This window comes from Ipomoea triloba, chromosome 10 (assembly GCF_003576645.1).
Source record: "Ipomoea triloba cultivar NCNSP0323 chromosome 10, ASM357664v1".
Classification (NCBI taxonomy): Eukaryota; Viridiplantae; Streptophyta; class Magnoliopsida; order Solanales; family Convolvulaceae; genus Ipomoea; species Ipomoea triloba.
In genome coordinates, this window is record NC_044925.1 from 25,749,217 (window position 1) to 25,766,444 (window position 17,228).

The 17,228-nt window shown below is 36.3% G+C and overlaps 3 protein-coding genes across 3 annotated transcripts; all 3 read left to right on the forward strand.

The window, feature by feature from the left end:
* Positions 1–1,157: 1,157 nt before the first annotated feature.
* On the forward strand, positions 1,158–3,536 carry LOC116031461. Its single transcript, XM_031273681.1, has 3 exons — positions 1,158–1,470; positions 2,367–2,592; positions 2,889–3,536. Exons 1-3 carry the CDS (start codon positions 1,210–1,212, stop codon positions 3,308–3,310), a joined length of 909 nt encoding a protein of 302 aa, XP_031129541.1. The 5' UTR covers positions 1,158–1,209; the 3' UTR covers positions 3,311–3,536.
* A 4,387-nt stretch (positions 3,537–7,923) lies between these two features.
* Positions 7,924–11,937, forward strand: LOC116032882. Its single transcript, XM_031275622.1, has 9 exons — positions 7,924–8,585; positions 9,304–9,573; positions 9,725–9,932; positions 10,031–10,140; positions 10,227–10,426; positions 10,516–10,619; positions 10,938–11,125; positions 11,218–11,417; positions 11,507–11,937. The coding sequence occupies exons 1-9, from the start codon at positions 8,351–8,353 to the stop codon at positions 11,663–11,665; spliced, it is 1,674 nt and encodes a 557-aa protein (XP_031131482.1). The 5' UTR covers positions 7,924–8,350; the 3' UTR covers positions 11,666–11,937.
* Positions 11,938–12,853: 916 nt separating this feature from the next.
* LOC116032625 (50S ribosomal protein L21, mitochondrial) lies at positions 12,854–15,819 on the forward strand. Its single transcript, XM_031275287.1, has 5 exons — positions 12,854–13,312; positions 13,408–13,488; positions 14,575–14,676; positions 15,229–15,303; positions 15,407–15,819. Exons 1-5 carry the CDS (start codon positions 12,890–12,892, stop codon positions 15,524–15,526), a joined length of 801 nt encoding a protein of 266 aa, XP_031131147.1. The 5' UTR covers positions 12,854–12,889; the 3' UTR covers positions 15,527–15,819.
* The last annotated feature ends 1,409 nt before the right edge of the window (positions 15,820–17,228 follow it).

Below are 17,228 nucleotides of genomic sequence, written 5' to 3' on the forward strand. Positions count from 1 at the left end.
TAATGTCTAGTTTCAATATAATTTTAATTTAAGAAAGAGTATTTAACTTTTATAAGGAATGTTGCAATATCTAATGGCTAATTTAGACAATAAGTCTTGAATGATTCAAAAATTTAAAAATTGTTGTTAAAAAATAATTTAGGAAGAAAATATTAATTTATTAAAAATAAATTTTTTAATAAAATTAAAAATGTTTTAATCAATCCAGACTTATTGTTAAACCCAACCATTAAACACTAAACTTTTGTTTTTGTAACAATTAAAATATTTCTTATTAATTAGAATTACATTTAAATTACACATTAAAAATTTATAAATGATTTTGTTACTATTTTGTATGTCCAGCACAGCAGCACCTATGATCCACACAGTGTTTGTGGAACATAACAAAAAGTACATTTTTAAATATAGTAGATGTACATTATTTGTGGTTGAATATATATATATATATATATAATAATGTACTTTTTTAAATATAATATTCATTGTTTATATACTTAAAGTACGGTTATTTGTGTACTAAATGTATATTATTTGATAGTATAACTCATATAGTGTGAACCATGATCTACGCAATAATGATTGTTATCTACTCCACACTAGAAAAGATTCCATAAAAACAAATAATTTTATTTAAAGTAATTAATAAAGAATGATAATTATAAGATTACTTTACAACTTTTCCCCTTTATCCAACACTTGCCCAATCCCATGGGCGAGACGCCGCTTATGCTGGGTGCCACCAATCCAAAAATCATTTCTGTTGGGCCCACGTTATCGGATAAGTATCGCGATCGACGACTTCGATTACGCCACGTTTTAATCTGGGCCCCTTTAGTCACGAGATGATCATAAAGGGCATTGAATACGGTGTCAAGAAAAATACTTGAATAATTGAAAATAAGTGAAAAATGAATGTGAATATTCGAGTATATCCACAAAGGTTCTATTTACTTACGTGGATCCTCGCTGTGTGGTCCACACCCCAGACTATCATTTCACATCAGCAAATGATCACATGCCACGCGGGGAGCGGGCCCCACGCACATGTGCATGAGACTTCGCTAGCCCACGTAGGATCCACGGGCCCACAATTCCCCAAGACGTTGGGTGGTGGTATATAAACCCTTGCCCTAAGATCGCTTCAAAACGCAAACCTAGATTGTTATAGACCTACTAAGGCGACAACATTAAATAATACATTCGGCCATGGTGGGAAAAGTAGCTAAGATTCCGATGAATCGTCATCGGATTTTGAGGTGTGACAAAACGGACATCGACTTTTCCGGCGACCCGGCCATTAATTTGTCCGATACCGTCTTCGAGTTTCTCGACGATGAACGTGAACGATCGTCGTCGTCCACGTACTCCATCTGCGATAATAATGTACGTGATGAAGATGATGAAAACGGAGAAAAAGAAATCGTTGAAGACAGTGATTTCTGGGAAAATCAATACAATCTCTTACATGTAAGTTGCTACAATGTCATATGATTTGTCTTTCTTGATTTCTTATTTTTTTCGAGTCACGAGAAAAAATCTGCCAGCCACTATAGGTGTGTATCCAGTAAATCTTGTTTAGTGGTAAACCTATTTAAATTGCTCATAAGTAGGCATGACCACGGTTCGGTTCCGGTTCCGAACCGGCGGTTCCCGATTTCGAAATTGGACGAACCGGAACCGAACCTTACGGGTACGGTTCCAAGTACGGTTTGGAACCGGCGGTTCCGGTTCGAACCAGATCGGATTTTTTTAAAAAAAAATGTAATTTTTTAATTTTTAAAATTGTCCAAATTCAACAATTAATATTTTTTGTAGAAAAAATTTCATTCTAAAATGTTTTTAAGATAGTTATATTAAATATTTAAACTTCAAAGTTAAACTATATTTAAAAAAATTGTTATAGTTGAATTTTAAAATGTTATTTAATGTTTAAACATTAATCAAATAATAATTAAACTTTAACTAAATAATAAATAATAAATAAAAAAAATTTATATATTTTCCGGTTCTGAACCGGAACCGTTCGGTTCCGAACCGGAACCGGCGGTTCTGGTTCCAAACCTTAAGGGACCGGAACCGTCCGTACGGTTCCAGGACGGTTCCGGTTCTAGTCCGGTTCCAACAGTACACGGTTCGGTTCGAACCGGACGGTTCGAACCAAACCGTGGTCATCCCTACTCATAAGTGATCAATCTGACCAACTTAATTAGATTTTTTGATTTTTTATTTTAATCATGTTTATTAATATAATTAGTTTATTAGTCAATTTTAGTTTATTTGATCACTGTTAATTAGCTATCAATTAACAGCTAATTTACCTAATTTACCGAACACCGTGCTAAATTTGATATATTATGTTGCAGGCTACGCTATGCAGGACCACATCGGCAGAATCAAGAATCCGAAGTATCACTAAAGAAACATTAAAAGAAGCAAAGCAAGCCGGAAAAGTGTGTGCTTGTCAGAAACCGGTGGACGGCGGCTGCCGGAGCTGCCTAATGAATGAGGTTTTCCGGCGTCTACAAAACGCTGGTTTCAACTCCGCAATTTGCAAGTCTAAGTGGAAGAGCCTATCAGATATTCCATCAGGTATTTATTTATTTATTTCCCCTATTTACTGTTTTCTTTCTTTATTTTATTTAATTTCATCAGTCGCTTTTAACTTTTTAAGGATTACCACTAAAACTTTTGTTTTCTTCGTGTCTGTCTGTCTTAGTGCAAAACTATACCTTCCAAAATATAATATTTTTTAATACAGATATTTGTTCAGAGCTAATAATTATTATTAACAGATATTACATTATAACAGAATCAGTACTCTAATAATAATAATAATAATAATAATAATAATAATAATAATAATAATAATGTGTATATTATTGTAGGTGAACACACATTTGTAGACGTGGTGGAGAATCCAAATCCCAAAAGGGGAGAAATTCGGATCATAATCGAAGTAAATTTTCGAGGGGAGTTTGAGATGGCGAGATCAAATGAAGAGTACGGGCGACTGGTGACGAGCCTGCCGGAAGTTTTCGTCGGAAAAATAGAGAGGCTATTGTCGGTGATCAAGATCATGTGCACGGCGGCGAAGAGGTGCATGAAGGAGAGGAAAATGCACCTGGGTCCTTGGAGAAAGCAAAAGTACATGCAAGCCAAGTGGCTCAGAACGTGCCACCGCACCACCACGGCGCCGGAGTTCGCCGGTTACGGTGGCCGAGCGCCACGGCCTACGGCGTCGATGCTCACCGTTGACTTGCTCGAACATTTGCCCGGTTTGCACCGCACCGCGGTGGCGGTCGTGTGAACATGGATCAATTATATTGATGATTATATATAATGTTAGCTAGCTAGCTACATATTTGCTTATTATGCTATCTATTATATAAGTAAATTTATGATCCCCTTCTTTCCATCTCTGGGTGGATCCAATCACTTGAAGATTAGATTCTCTAAATTCACGGAAATGTAGAGATTGATTCCTTGTGCATAGAGTCAAGTCATTAACGAAACAGACTCTGTTTGACGATTTACGATTTACTTCTTCCAGCCACGTCTGTAAAGAAGTTTTGAGAGTCTAGGATCAGTACGACCACTAACCGTACTATGCTGAGAAACCTAATATATATATTAAAAAAAATGATGTTGAAGCATTTTGTAGCTTTAACAGTTTAACCACAGTTTATTCAAACGAACACTCTATGAATTATTCCAATCATGCACTTTCTAAACACGTTGTTCAAAAATTGCTTGATGGCTGGTATGATTTGCAATTTAAACTAACTAAATTTGGTAAATCTCAACCTAGCTATCAGCTTAGGGTAAAGCAAATTATATTGTGCAACTCATAATCTCAATGTGAATGTTAATACATATTATAGTATAGTGCAAATTAAAATGCACTTATCGTACACTAAACATGAACATACAATATATTAAAAATAAAAATGTATCAGAGGTCCACATTATAAAGCACGCTTACGGTAGTTAGTAAGTGGATTTTGGAATAATTTTTTTTATTTGAATAAGAGTCAAACTCAACAAGTGCAACTCGCATCAAATCCAAATTAATCATAGATGATGAGGATATATACCAAATGTCAATCATTATATACTATATATGAACTAGGTGGACCACTGACATACCATACGTTTTTGTTATATTAAATGTACTTTTTAATAAAGTTCATTTTTTGAAGGTACTAATAGGGAATATTCGTCGAGCGTATTTACCTATACGTACCGCATATTTACTCGGTAGCTGGTCAAGTCACCATGAGAAACTATTCCCAAGCTTAACCGACCCCAAAACTGACCGACCCGACCTAAACGAACGTGAAGGTCAAGCAAAGACTTAGCTAGCTGGCAGTAGTCTTCACCCCACCTTAAGACTCGCCCCGACCTTCTTAGGTCATGATGAACTATCCGATCAAGTCTAATTAGAAAGCTAAACTATACTTTATTTCAACCCAATCGCAACAGAAACGAGGACGTCAGGAACCTTAGCACACATGGAGAAATCAGCAGAGCCTCCAACCTCTCCCTATACATGGGTCACAAGTGCTGCACATGCAACCCCTTCAACATGTGTTTCCTTCACTCCCTATAAATATCACATTAAATGCTAGGAGGTGAGACCTTTTGCATCTTCACCTACCATTCGATAGCCCGGAACTCTCTGAGCTCACGCCGTTTTCCGAGCTTAAAATTTAAACCAACAAGCAGACTATTAAAGGATCCATCTACAATCCGACCTCAGGACTTGGTACGTATTTAGAATATCTCTACGTATATATTTACCACAACAAGTACATTATTTAGTATACTACCAAATAATGTATATTTAATATATTAAAAATATAAATTTATTCATGATCTACATTGCAATGTGTATCATCGCTCAGCTCCACCTACAAAATGTGTTATGAATTGGTAAAATCTCAACATCCAATGCAACATGGCCCAGATCAAAATGCTAAATCTCTAGATATTTAACTTCAGACTGTTGGAAAAGATTTGTTGTGCCCGTTGGCCTTTAGCTCCTAACCGGTAAACTAGTGTTTTGCAGGAATTGTAAATATTGAGATAATAGAGAGTATAGAGACAAGGAGGAAAGGGAGGAGACATTCTCATTCATCTTCTTCATAGTACAAGGGATGTTTATATAATTACAGATGTAACTGAAAGAAATAATGGATACATAAATACAATGGCCGTTACAACAGTTATATAATCCACTCATAATGCCCACACTAAATAATAATTATAACACAAACCTAATTAAGTGTAGTTGGACTCACAAGTCCAATGGATTTTATGGAGTGGTTGTTGGCAAGTGAGGCCTCGAGCCACAATCTAGTCAATAATAGTTATACCATTGACCAGAACTAATATGCAATATAGTTATCGTTTACAACATTACAATATAATTTTTATATATATTAAATTTATTTGTAAACAAAATAAATAATAAAATATTTAAGTAACTTGTAGTATTATGTTTATGTGTCCGAATTTTTTATGAAGTTATAAAGTTATAAGATTATATTTTTATGTACATGGATGTATATAATTTGCCGCTAACCAAACTTACACGCAAATAATTATATCTTTTTCTTAACACACTTTTAAGTATGCATAGAGGACAACAAGTCTTGCTCTACCTTAGCTTTAATGATTTTGTGCGTGTTATTGTTTTAGATATTGTTATGTGTCTTCGTCAACTTCTCTTTTTTTAAAATCCTTCTCAAATAAAGAAAAGAAATAATCGTAATGTTGCTTTGTTAGGAAATTTCCTTGAAATTTGTTTTGGTTGCACCAAATTTACTAGATTCGAAAAATTGATCGGACCCAACCATGAAAGGAGTAGTGGTCGAATACTCAAGTAGGTAAAACATAACTCTCGTATATAAATGTTAAGAGTTCGATTGTTGTCAACATATTATCGGTCGAACCTGTCTCACGAAGTTATTATCTAACTCTTAAAGGTCAGCCAGAGCTGTTAGGGCAACCGCAATAGTGATTTTTGGGTAGGTTTTTGAGGCGATAATGCTTATGTGGAGGAGAAAGGGAGAGGAGAGATTTAACCCCCAAAAAATTATATATATTTGCAGGAAGTGTAGTTTTTAGACTAAACATGTGGGCCCGAGTGGAGAAAAAGCATGCGCCTTGTTCGCGCGTTCAGCGCAACTTGCGTGCCCCTAGGTGCGTAAAATCTTTTGATTTTTTTTTTTCTTTCTAGACTTGTTTTTCTCCCTTTTCTTTTTCTCACATTTCCGGTTTCCCCTCTCTCCTCCCTCCTACGTGGCAACATAAAAATCAACAAAATACCACAACGAATTAGAGAACTTTTTTAATTAGTTTAACCTTTTCTTTAAGAAAATTACACACCAAATATGATTACTTAAGGTGAAATGTCATTGTGTAAATACCTTTTTCCAGTTTCCACTGATATGCCATCCCAATTGACAATGAATTATTAATTCATTGAACATGAACATTTCCTTCGGGGTGGATGGGTATTGTATTTTGCCAATGTAACGGGTGAATTTCGTTAACATTGATAATTCTGGAAAATGATTGTTAACCTACATTTGGATTATGTCCTAAGCACGAGTTTAAGATTGTTAATTAATCTCTTAATCTAAAAACCGAAAACTCCTTTGCGTCGATACCTTAATTACCATCCATTTCACATTGTCACGCAATCTATAACAGAAAATGTTAAATACTAGGTATGTTGTACTGTCTTTCCAACATTCCCATTTCGTTACGATATTTCTAATTCTGTACTAATTTGTACGCAATTCATGCATGCATTACTAATATTAGTTAATTGTAATTTAAATTAACCAAAATTTCCGAACATATCATGGCCTATAATAGATAAATCCAATTAGACGTTGAAATTTAATGTTAAAATATTTACTCTATGCCACTAATACCTCAATTTATGTTTTTATTTTTTATTTTTGGACTCAGCAGTTTTACTATATGGCTTTAAATTTTGTTGGGAAAAAAGGATACAAGAGAGTATTGGTGAAAAGTAATTTCCAAACAATTGTCTACTTATGTGCAGTTGTCAGCTTGGTATGGCAGCCCATGTTATATTAACTTGGTTAATTTTTTTGGGATTTAAAAAAAGAAAAAGAAAAAGAAAATTCATAGTCATGACTCAAAAGTATACATGGGATATACCTCACTTCTGTATAACAGACTGATAGTTTACCAAGATTCATTCTTTTTGTTAATCTTATTGGAGTGATGTTACTTCGTTTCATTTAGTTATCTTGTACTTCTCTATTACCTTGTATATATATAAACCAAATTAAAATGTTACGTGGGCAAAATACTTTCATAAAAACTCATTAACATTACAAGTATTTAATTCTAATCCTATTTTGATTTTTATGTGCAAACTAATAACACCCATAGTTCTCAAAGACCTTGTGGTCAAACGGCATAGCTGTGACTCACCCACCTAGATTCGATCCCCAGTAAGAGCACTGGATCTTTGTACTTCAGTAAGTTGAAAAAATATGTATAAACAGATACTACGTACAAACAGAGTGAATAGTAATCAAAAAATAACACCCATAGTTTATGTGAACGTTTCAACTGAAGCTGAGCAGTAGACAATGAGGATGTCAATTTTCAAAAAAAGACAATGAGGATGTCAGAACTCATAACAGCCATCAAGCGTCACGCGCACACGACGCACCTAATTTCCAGTGAATTTATTACTCCGTACGTTTTTTTACGCAAACAACGTGTAATTTCACTGTTAAATCCACCGGAAAATGTACCGATTAAATGAAACCGGATATGGGATTGTTCACAGTCTAGCAAAATTCCTAGGAATCTACACGTTATTATGCATCCATTTCAATTCCAGTGAAATTTATCTTGCTGCTAATTGATACGTGAGCATATTGCCTTGTTTCTGACTATATTTGTATTGTTCCCCCGGTTTTAATCGAATGATTTGTGGGGTTGAACAGAACTACAGAAGAGTGGGGTTTTGATTTGGCAGTTTCCTAGGCAGAAGTGTTTGTATTTGCCTTACTTTCGTTGGAAAGTGATTGCGTTTGCACTTTTCAAGTGTCTTTATCCTCTCATTTTTGCAGTATTTTAGGACTCTGCAGTGCAAATTTTTGTATACTTTATACTTCATTAGCTCATAGTTTGTGAAAACTGAAATGATGATTGCTTTTGAGTTTAGAGATCATTTGGAGAGGTGGGTCTGCTCTTATATTGGGCCTTTGAGTATAAATATTGAACTTTTTTGAAAATCTTGTGTTTTGGAGAGGAGGGGAATGAGAGGTGTATTGATAGGATTGAGACAACAATGGCTACAGGGTCATTGGGTCTTCGTTCTTCTGGAAGTTATGGATCTCTGCAGCAAAACCATTTCATAAGCTCTTCATTTCCTATCCCACCAAGAAAACCTCTGAAGACATTTAAGGAGAAAGAAGGATGGTTTCATAGGATCCTCAAATTTGCAGCTAGAAAGAAGGTTGGCTTGCTGCTCTTGTGTGCTGTTTCTGCTGCAGTGTTTGTTTGGGTCTTGTATGTAGACAAAGGTCAGGCTACTTATATATCTTCAATGGCATTTTCATTTGTTCAGCATGATGGCGATTTTATCTCTAGATTTTCGATTATGTGTACTGCTTTCACATATTTTGATCAAGAACTAAAATTGTTTGATTACCACTGTTTATGGGGTGTAATGTTTGAACCACAGTTTTGTATCAAGTGCAGGCACTCAACGCATAAAGTAATGTCCCAAATTGGGAAACTACTGAATTTTGTAGTATTATAAGTTACTGAGAGAAATGATCAACGAGGTTATTGATAGATAGGGGTTTCTAATGCTTACTGTTTTAATAAGTGGTTGATAGATGCTCCTATCAGATCAACTGTTGGGACTTCTCTATATTCTGAGTGTACAAGTTTTATTGAATATGATGGCATTCTGTATGTTAGCCCGATGGTGTGAACGGGGTAAACCCTATCCTGTAGTCGGCAAAGGACCAGAAAGAGGTAAACTAGCCTAGGTTGCTTATAGCTGACCGACTCAAACCAAGAAGACCAAGAAGGTCAATAGGTTGCCCGTGCTGGGAGTCGAACTTGTAACCTTGTGATTTACCTTTTTTCTTTTGATCTTACATGGTCCTGCATTTGAATTCTCTTAATGCCTTCATCCATGCTTTGGAGATGTAGTTGTCCTTCTTCTTTCTCGTCTTCTCCATACTTTTCTCCTATTTCTCACAATATGTGCAACTTTTTATTCATTTGTAGGTGAAGATGCCCGAGGACCTGAAATTCCTACAATCAGTATTAATGCTACTATGAAAGATAGAGAAAATTCTATAGAACCTGAAGAAAAAAATAATATTCATAAAACTTTGCTGGCGAAACCAAATAATAACAAAGGAATTGCATCAACCGATCAGCCTCCTTCTCTTCCTCGTGTGTATTTTACGGGATACACACTTCCTCCCGGAAATCCTTGTGAAGGTTTCACATTACCTCCACCGCCTGCAGATAAGAAGAGAACTGGACCAAGGCGTAAGTTGAGAGATACTCTGATTTATGTTTTTTGTTATATGTTTGAATTATAATGATCTTTAGATATAAGAGTTAGTTAAATTAATGTTGGCTACTCAGAAAATAAGTTGTAATTAGTCTAAACAATTTAATTTTCCCGTTTTCTACCCAGCATGCCCAGTGTGTTACCTTCCTGTGGAAGAAGCTATTGCATTAATGCCAACTGCACCGTCTTTTTCCCCTGTTTTGTATTTAAACTATATACATGAAGAAACTCCAAGTACAAATGAGTTCGGAGGTTCGGAATTTGGTGGATATCCCTCATTGAGGCAAAGGGATGAGTCCTATGATATACGAGAGTCGATGAGTGTGCATTGTGGGTACGATATTCTAAAGTTCCAGCCTCGTAATTTTTCTTCTCCATTTCCCTTCTTTAAACCTCCTTAGTCATTTCTCTTTTGTTGCCTGTCTATGATAGATTTGTCAAAGGGGTCAAACCTGGACGTGCTACAAGTTTTGACATTGATGATAAGGACCTCGATGAGATGGAAGCTTGTGAAGGTGTGGTGGTTGCATCAGCAATATTTGGTACCGACCTTTCTAAGCTCAACAAGATTTCTATTTCCGCTTTTAATCTACTCTTTTATTGATGAAATAAACACATTATTTATCAGGGGCCTTTGATCTAATACACCAACCGAAGAACATAAGTGAATATGCTCGGGAAAATGTGTGCTTCTATATGTTTGTGGATGAGGGAACAGAAGCATTCCTAAGAAATTCGGGTGACCTGAATAGTAGCTCGAGAATTGGATTATGGAGAATTGTCGTTGTTCACAATCTACCTTATTCTGATGCAAGGCGCAATGGGAAGGTAAAAGCGTGTTATAGTACACTCAAATGGCCATGGTGTACGTATTGCTAAGAGATTGTTTAGCTATTGTCGTCCTCTTGCTATTGCAGATTCCGAAGCTTCTACTTCATAGGTTATTCCCAAATTCCCGCTATTCTCTGTGGATTGATGGAAAACTCGAACTAGTTGTGGATCCATATCAAATACTCGAAAGGTATATTTAAGACTTCCACAATTCATTCAAAAAAAATGTATGTTATCATCATATATTTCTGGCATTCAACCAGCTTGGTTGGCGTGAGTAGCCCTGCACTCTCATCCTTTAAGAGAGTTCGGGAATTCAAAACCCCCTCTCGTATGGAAAAACTAATATGGCCAGCACTTTGCTCCTTAATTGGACCAGCCCGGTGTGAACAGAGATTAGTTTGAGTATGGTACAGGCTTAATGGCCTTTACACGTCCACTCCAATGACCTTTTATTTTCTTTCTAGCTTGCCATGGCTGAAGAGGTGTGTATATATATATATTTCAGGTTCTTGTGGAGAAGAAATGCCAGTTTTGCAATATCAAGGCACTATAAGCGCTTTGATGTGTTTGCGGAAGCAGAAGCTAATAAGGCAGCCGGGAAGTTTGACAATGCTTCCATCGATCTCCAGGTTGAATTCTACAAAAAGGAGGGCCTAACGCCATTTTCTGCCGCTAAATTCCCAATCACAAGTGGTTAGTGCACGATCCTCGCCCATTTTCTTTTCGAGGCTGATAACAACCATTTTATATGTGACACGATTTCTGCCACAACATTTGGCAAGCAGATGTGCCCGAGGGATGTGTGATTATTCGTGAGCACATTCCCATTTCCAACCTCTTCACTTGTCTCTGGTTCAACGAAGTAGACCGGTTCACCCCGAGGGACCAGATTAGCTTCTCCACGGTGAGGGACAAGATCAGGTCGAGAACAAACTGGAATGTGGAGATGTTCCTGGATTGCGAAAGGCGCAACTTTGTTGTTCAGGTGATCTTAGAACTTAGAAGCTGAAACCATTCTTTTTCTTTCACATTCATTTCCAGTTCTTGAATTCGTATTCGTTCACCATCATCCAGGGGTACCATAGAGATATTCTCGAGCACCAGGCTCCCCCACCTCCACCCCACGCCACCATTCGTGATCGAGCTCTTAAGACATCAAAGTATAGTGGTGCAACTGCAAAGCTTCTGGCTAGGCGCATTGGAGACCCGAGGTCCAGACATCGCCAAGAGTAACGATTACTGGCCTAATCGAAACTTCATTTAGGCATCTTCTTATTCTTATTCTTTCCTTCCCCTTGTCCAGAATAGGAACTGAGACAAGCTTATTTTTCCTTAGAGCCTCTTAGAGAAGTATAGTTAATTCATCCATTGTTGTAAAATGTGTGTGTATATGATATATGGAACCATATCAATGAGGCTGTACTTGAACTTTCACATGGTCACAACTGTACATAAAAATATAGCCATTTATAAAGGTTCAAAAGATCTTATTGGAAATTTTCGCACATGACGGTACAAGTGTAGTTTATGTAGTTGAGCTTCGATATCTTTGATACCTCTGAGTGAAGGTTATGTAGTTGAGCATTGATATCTTTGATACTTCTGAATGTCTTTCACCTTCTATTCGTGTGTCGTGATTTTTTTCTGATCGAGTGAAGGAGTATTCTAAAAACAACCTTAGAAAGAACTCCCTACGGAAACAAGAAAACAAGAAGCAGCTACAAAGGTAGCGGACTTCCTATAAAGATATAAAGCTTTTGGACTTGCTTGTTTGACCAAGGGAACGGATATAGCCTTAGAAAGAACTCCCTACGCAAGACAGATTTCTATTACGCCTTCCCATGGCCTTAGAAAGAACTCCCTACGCAAGACAGATTTCTATTACGCCTTTAGAAAGAACTCCCTACGCAAGACAGATTTCTATTACGCCTTCCCATGGAACTCCCTACGCAAGACAGATTTCTATTACGCCTTCCCATGGCCTTAGAAAGAACTCCCTACGCAAGACAGATTTCTATTACGCCTTTAGAAAGAACTCCCTACGCAAGACAGATTTCTATTACGCCTTCCCATGGCCTTAGAAAGAACTCCCTACGCAAGACAGATTTCTATTACGCCTTCCCATGCATCGGACTCACCTCTTGAAACAGGATATCCCTGTTGGATAGTAGAGATTCGAAACTTGGATTAGTAAAATGACTCATTTCATTCATAACTATTGAGCTTTTGTAATGTTTGATTTCTTATAAACAACCTTAAATTTTTAGTTAAAAATATTAATTGCATAAGGACCTGAAGTGGAATGTTTAAAACCTAAAGGGGGTTATATGATATTATCAAAAACTTGTGCGGTTTTAATGTAAATAAGAAAATATCATTCGACACTCCGGGAAGCAGTAAAAGTGTAAAACCCTAAAAACTTCAAAACCCTTACTCAAGCTCGGCTCTTGGACAACAATGGCTACTCGACGTTGCCTCCGAATCCTAACCCGGCACTACTCTTCATTTCTTCTCTCTCCAAATCCGGCTCTGAAAACCCTAAACCCGGCGTTCTTCGATTCCCTCAGAAATCTAACCTTTTCCCAAGATTGTCTCCACATTTCAACAAAATCACACACCCAATACCCGTTTATCTCTCGGAACTTCTGTTCCAAGCACAATGATGGAAGTGAAGATGAATCTGGTGATGAGGGCGAAGAAGAATTTGACGATTTTAGCGACGATGATGAGGACGCGGAGGTTCGTGAAGCGAATAGTGGGCCGAAGAGTCCTGAGGATAAGATAAAAGAGGCAGCTGAGATTGGATACAAGGTGATCGGGCCACTTGAGAAATCGGATCGGGCGTTCAAACCTTATGAGCCCGTTTTTGCTGTTGTTCAGGTTTGAATTATCTTCACATTCTGTATATTTGGGCGCTTGTTGACAGAGGATTATTAAAGTTTTTTTTTTTTTGGTTATCTGTTTTGTAATGTTAGATTGGGTCGCACCAATTTAAAGTGAGCAATGGGGATAGCATTTTTGTGGAAAGATTGAAGTATTGTGATGTCAATGATAAGGTGAGCTACATTTTTCTTGAATTTTCTTTTAAGCTATCAACTATATATATAATTGTTATTATTAGTTTTATCAATCATTCAATTGCATTGGGTAACTATTCTTTGTTACTTCTTTAATGTAAAGGAAATATTTTGTTTTTTTAGATTGATAGGAATGGAATAGATGCTTCTTAAATTTTTGCATCATTTGACTGTAAGAACTTAAGTACAAGTTATATGCTAGTCATGTTAACTAATATAATGGCATTCAGATTATCTTTACAGTCCTACATTTTTATAGCCACTTTCTTTTCCTGTTTTAGTCAGGTGTCGTTCAGTTGTCCTAAGCAGTGACTGGGGTGTGCAAATGAATTTTTTTGAGTTTATTTTGTTGTTTAACTTGCCTGGGGAGAGAAGTGCTGTGTGTCCCGGAAACATAAAAGAGGAAAAGATTTTACTCTGTATAAGTTAGGGTGTGTTTGGTTGGGGGGTTTTGGTATAGGGAATGGGTATGAAAGTGATTGCTAGTGTTTGGTTGATAGGTTTTGAGAATGCTACTATGGGTATGGAATACCCCATTAATGGGAAAACCCATACCCTTATTAAATAAGGGTTTCATTTCACTTCTTCATTTCTTCCCCAACTATTAATATTCATTCCCATTCCACCCAACTACCAAACATGCTAAATACTTTCACCAAAACCCATTACCCTTACCAAGTATTTGATACCCATTCCGATTCCGATTCCCATGTGCGAACCAAACACACCCTTAGTGTTTTCAACCTGTTCTTGTTCTTATAGCATAAAATGATCATAGTAGGAGGAATTTGAAATGTACTTAGAAGGAACATTTGAAATTTTGCTTTTTGTTTAACTTGCTTGAGGGACGAAGTTTCTGTCCCTCCCAGCGTTCCTAGAAACATAACAGAGGGAAAAAATGGTACGGAGTATAAGTCAGTGTTTAAACTTTCAACCTGTTCTATTTCGTATCTCATAGAATGATCATCATAGGAAGAATTTGAAATGAAAGTAGAAGTTGCTCATTGATAGAGTGGTATGAGAAATTTGTAGCATTGATCATATCTATCATCTATGTGATTTCAGTTGATCCTGAACAAGGTTCTGATGTTGGGCTCTCAGACACAGACAATTATTGGCCGGCCTATATTACCTGAGGTAGCTGTTCATGCTGTTGTGGAGGAGCATGTAAGATAATTCGATTATTTCATTCTTTGCCTCGAATTCATCTTTATATGAACTTTTTGTTCTCTAATACTGACTTATGTTGAAGTTTATAAGGCCATTGAATTAAATAGATTGTAGAATATGTTGCTGATATACAGCTCAATCCTCAAAGCACTATAGATTTTCCCTATAGCCTATTTTATGTTTTTTTGTTGGTTCCTAATTATTAGAGGGATTGTGCGTTATAACTTATAAATATCTGCTTAGGTAAAAGCCTACATTTGCACCTGAATTCATTCTTCTGGGTCTATCAGGTGATATTAAGTTAATTCCTTAAGAAAAGGAAGAGAAATTGCAGATTGGGGTTTTTTGTTCTGGACTTATTTTATGTGGCGTTTATATGGAGTCTATTTTATGTTGCTTATAATAACGAGCATATTGGCTTTGTGAATTTGTAACTGTTTTGTTCTGAGAAATCGAGCAGTATAGAACTATAGATGCAGAACTAGATACCAAGGTTCTTACAGCTCTCGCACACCTGAACAAATTTTTGTTTTTTCATTCTTCATTCAGGCATTGGATGCAAAAGTGCTCATATTTAAGAAAAAAAGACGGAAGAATTATCGACGAACACGAGGGCATCGACAGGTTGGTAACTTGTTATGCATTGGTTGCTTTTTATTTGTATCTCTTTTGTTCCTCCGATGTCGGATATACAAGGAATCGAGAAATTTGCTTGTTTCTTTTTTAGGAATTAACAAAGTTGAGGATAACGGATATACAAGGAATCGAGAAACCAGAAGTGATGCCATCTCTAAAAACAGGAAAGAGCGGTGCTAAACCTGCTGACAAGGTTGCAGTTGCTGCTTAGAATGGGGATTTAGCAGACATTTCCCATCATGTCTTTTTGCAAAAATTTGGTCTTCTTCTGCTTGCCAGATCTTGCACTCCAGAATTCCATTTGAGGCAAAAGTTGTGAATGAAGAAGCCATGTTCAGTCATGAGGATTTGTATTTTTAGTTTCTGATAACCATAACCAAGATTCTCTTGCAGCATAGCTATACTCTTGACACTTTTTTTTTTTTTTTTTTTGGCTATGTACTACTTTGTGCCCATAAGAGGCCTGCAACAAAAAAAGAATAAAAAATGAGTTTTTTCCCATTTGAATCAAATCAAAGTTTAAGTTTTAACTCAAATAGGAGATCATGAGATCGAGTTTCAGTGGAAGTGGTATTGACTCTTTGTGTTTCAATAGGTTGAGAAAGTATAGATGGACAAATATTAGTATATTACAATGTAATAGAGTCAGTAGTACTCAAAAAAAACTTTGAGTTTTGACTATTCAGGTTCGGCTTTCTCAAAGAACATTAGAACATCAACATAGATGTCAGATGATGAACAAACATTGGTAGTTTCTGTTCAAGATTATGCAACTGTGCACATGTTTTTCAATTACAGATGAGTATGGATAAGCATAAACCAAACACCCTCACATGCCACAGTTTCATCCATTTCTCTCTTTTAATTGCAGAAGATTGAGTTTGCAAGTGGCAACTCCATCTTTCCAGTTCTCCACCACAAAGATTGTGGCACTTCTGTTCTCTGCCCCCACATTGTGGCTTTATTTTATTTTATTTTTTTTTTTCTTAAATAAAACAAAAGTTCGGCTCCATTTGCAGGAACGGTTAAATTAAATAATATTGCTGAGATTAGAACAATCTGAACTCTTACTCTCGACTCCACTTCGATCACAGTTTATTTAAACGACTTTTCGAAGAAAAATAAAATTCTCAAAGAAAAGTGAGTAATGGATTGAAATCACCATCTATAGCCACCTGTAAATACAAAACACATGCTTTATATGAGAGTCCTCCAAAGTGCTTAAGTGCTCCAACTTAATTCTGGTTAGATTAAAATATTAATATATGCTAATGCTCTTCTTTGTCACTTACAGTCCCTCCCACTCACAGCCATCACTGGTAGACTCAATCTCCATTAATTCCCCCATCCTATTATTGGAACCACAATAAAATTCTCCATTTACTTTCATTATTAACTCTAGTTGAATTTTTTTTTCTTCAAATATAGGTCTTAGGTCTCCTTAGAACAATAACAGCTGACATAAAAATAATTATTTACTATCTGATAGTACGTCAATGACAATAAAAACTTGTGATTTCACCCTAACCACGAAAAAACAAAAAAAAAATAAAAAAAAAATAGGGCATATTGACTCAGTGGGCATTGCTTTTATGGCAAGTACAAATAGGATTGTTCAAGTCACATGTAGTTTTTCTTCTCATGTATCCCACCCATCTCTAAATAAAATAAAATAAAATAAAAAACTAAAAACTGATAAGAGGAATGAGCTGAGAATATACCTTCTTCTAAATCTCATCTTACAATTATTTTACTTAAAGCTGCATCAGAAAATTGCAGAAAATAAAGAGAGAACTGTTATGGAGTCTGATCTCAACCATTCTTGTGAGAAAAGGTGGGATCACCCACCCCGACTTAACAAGATTGTGGATGAGTAAATCTAATACGATCCCACATCGGCTCCACAAGAGACT

Excerpts from the sequence above, each read along its gene's own strand:
- LOC116031461 (XM_031273681.1), top strand. The coding sequence starts at position 1,210 with ATGGTGGGAAAAGTAGCTAAGATTCCGATGAATCGTCATCGGATTTTG. Across the intron at positions 1,471-2,366 it reads ATCAATACAATCTCTTACAT|GCTACGCTATGCAGGACCAC; the intron begins GTAAGTTGCTAC and ends ATTATGTTGCAG. Across the intron at positions 2,593-2,888 it reads CCTATCAGATATTCCATCAG|GTGAACACACATTTGTAGAC; the intron begins GTATTTATTTAT and ends ATATTATTGTAG.
- LOC116032882 (XM_031275622.1), top strand. The coding sequence starts at position 8,351 with ATGGCTACAGGGTCATTGGGTCTTCGTTCTTCTGGAAGTTATGGATCT. Across the intron at positions 10,141-10,226 it reads GGTTGCATCAGCAATATTTG|GGGCCTTTGATCTAATACAC; the intron begins GTACCGACCTTT and ends ATTATTTATCAG. Across the intron at positions 10,620-10,937 it reads CCATATCAAATACTCGAAAG|GTTCTTGTGGAGAAGAAATG; the intron begins GTATATTTAAGA and ends TATATATTTCAG.
- LOC116032625 (XM_031275287.1), top strand. The coding sequence starts at position 12,890 with ATGGCTACTCGACGTTGCCTCCGAATCCTAACCCGGCACTACTCTTCA. Across the intron at positions 13,489-14,574 it reads ATTGTGATGTCAATGATAAG|TTGATCCTGAACAAGGTTCT; the intron begins GTGAGCTACATT and ends ATGTGATTTCAG. Across the intron at positions 14,677-15,228 it reads ATGCTGTTGTGGAGGAGCAT|GCATTGGATGCAAAAGTGCT; the intron begins GTAAGATAATTC and ends TTCTTCATTCAG.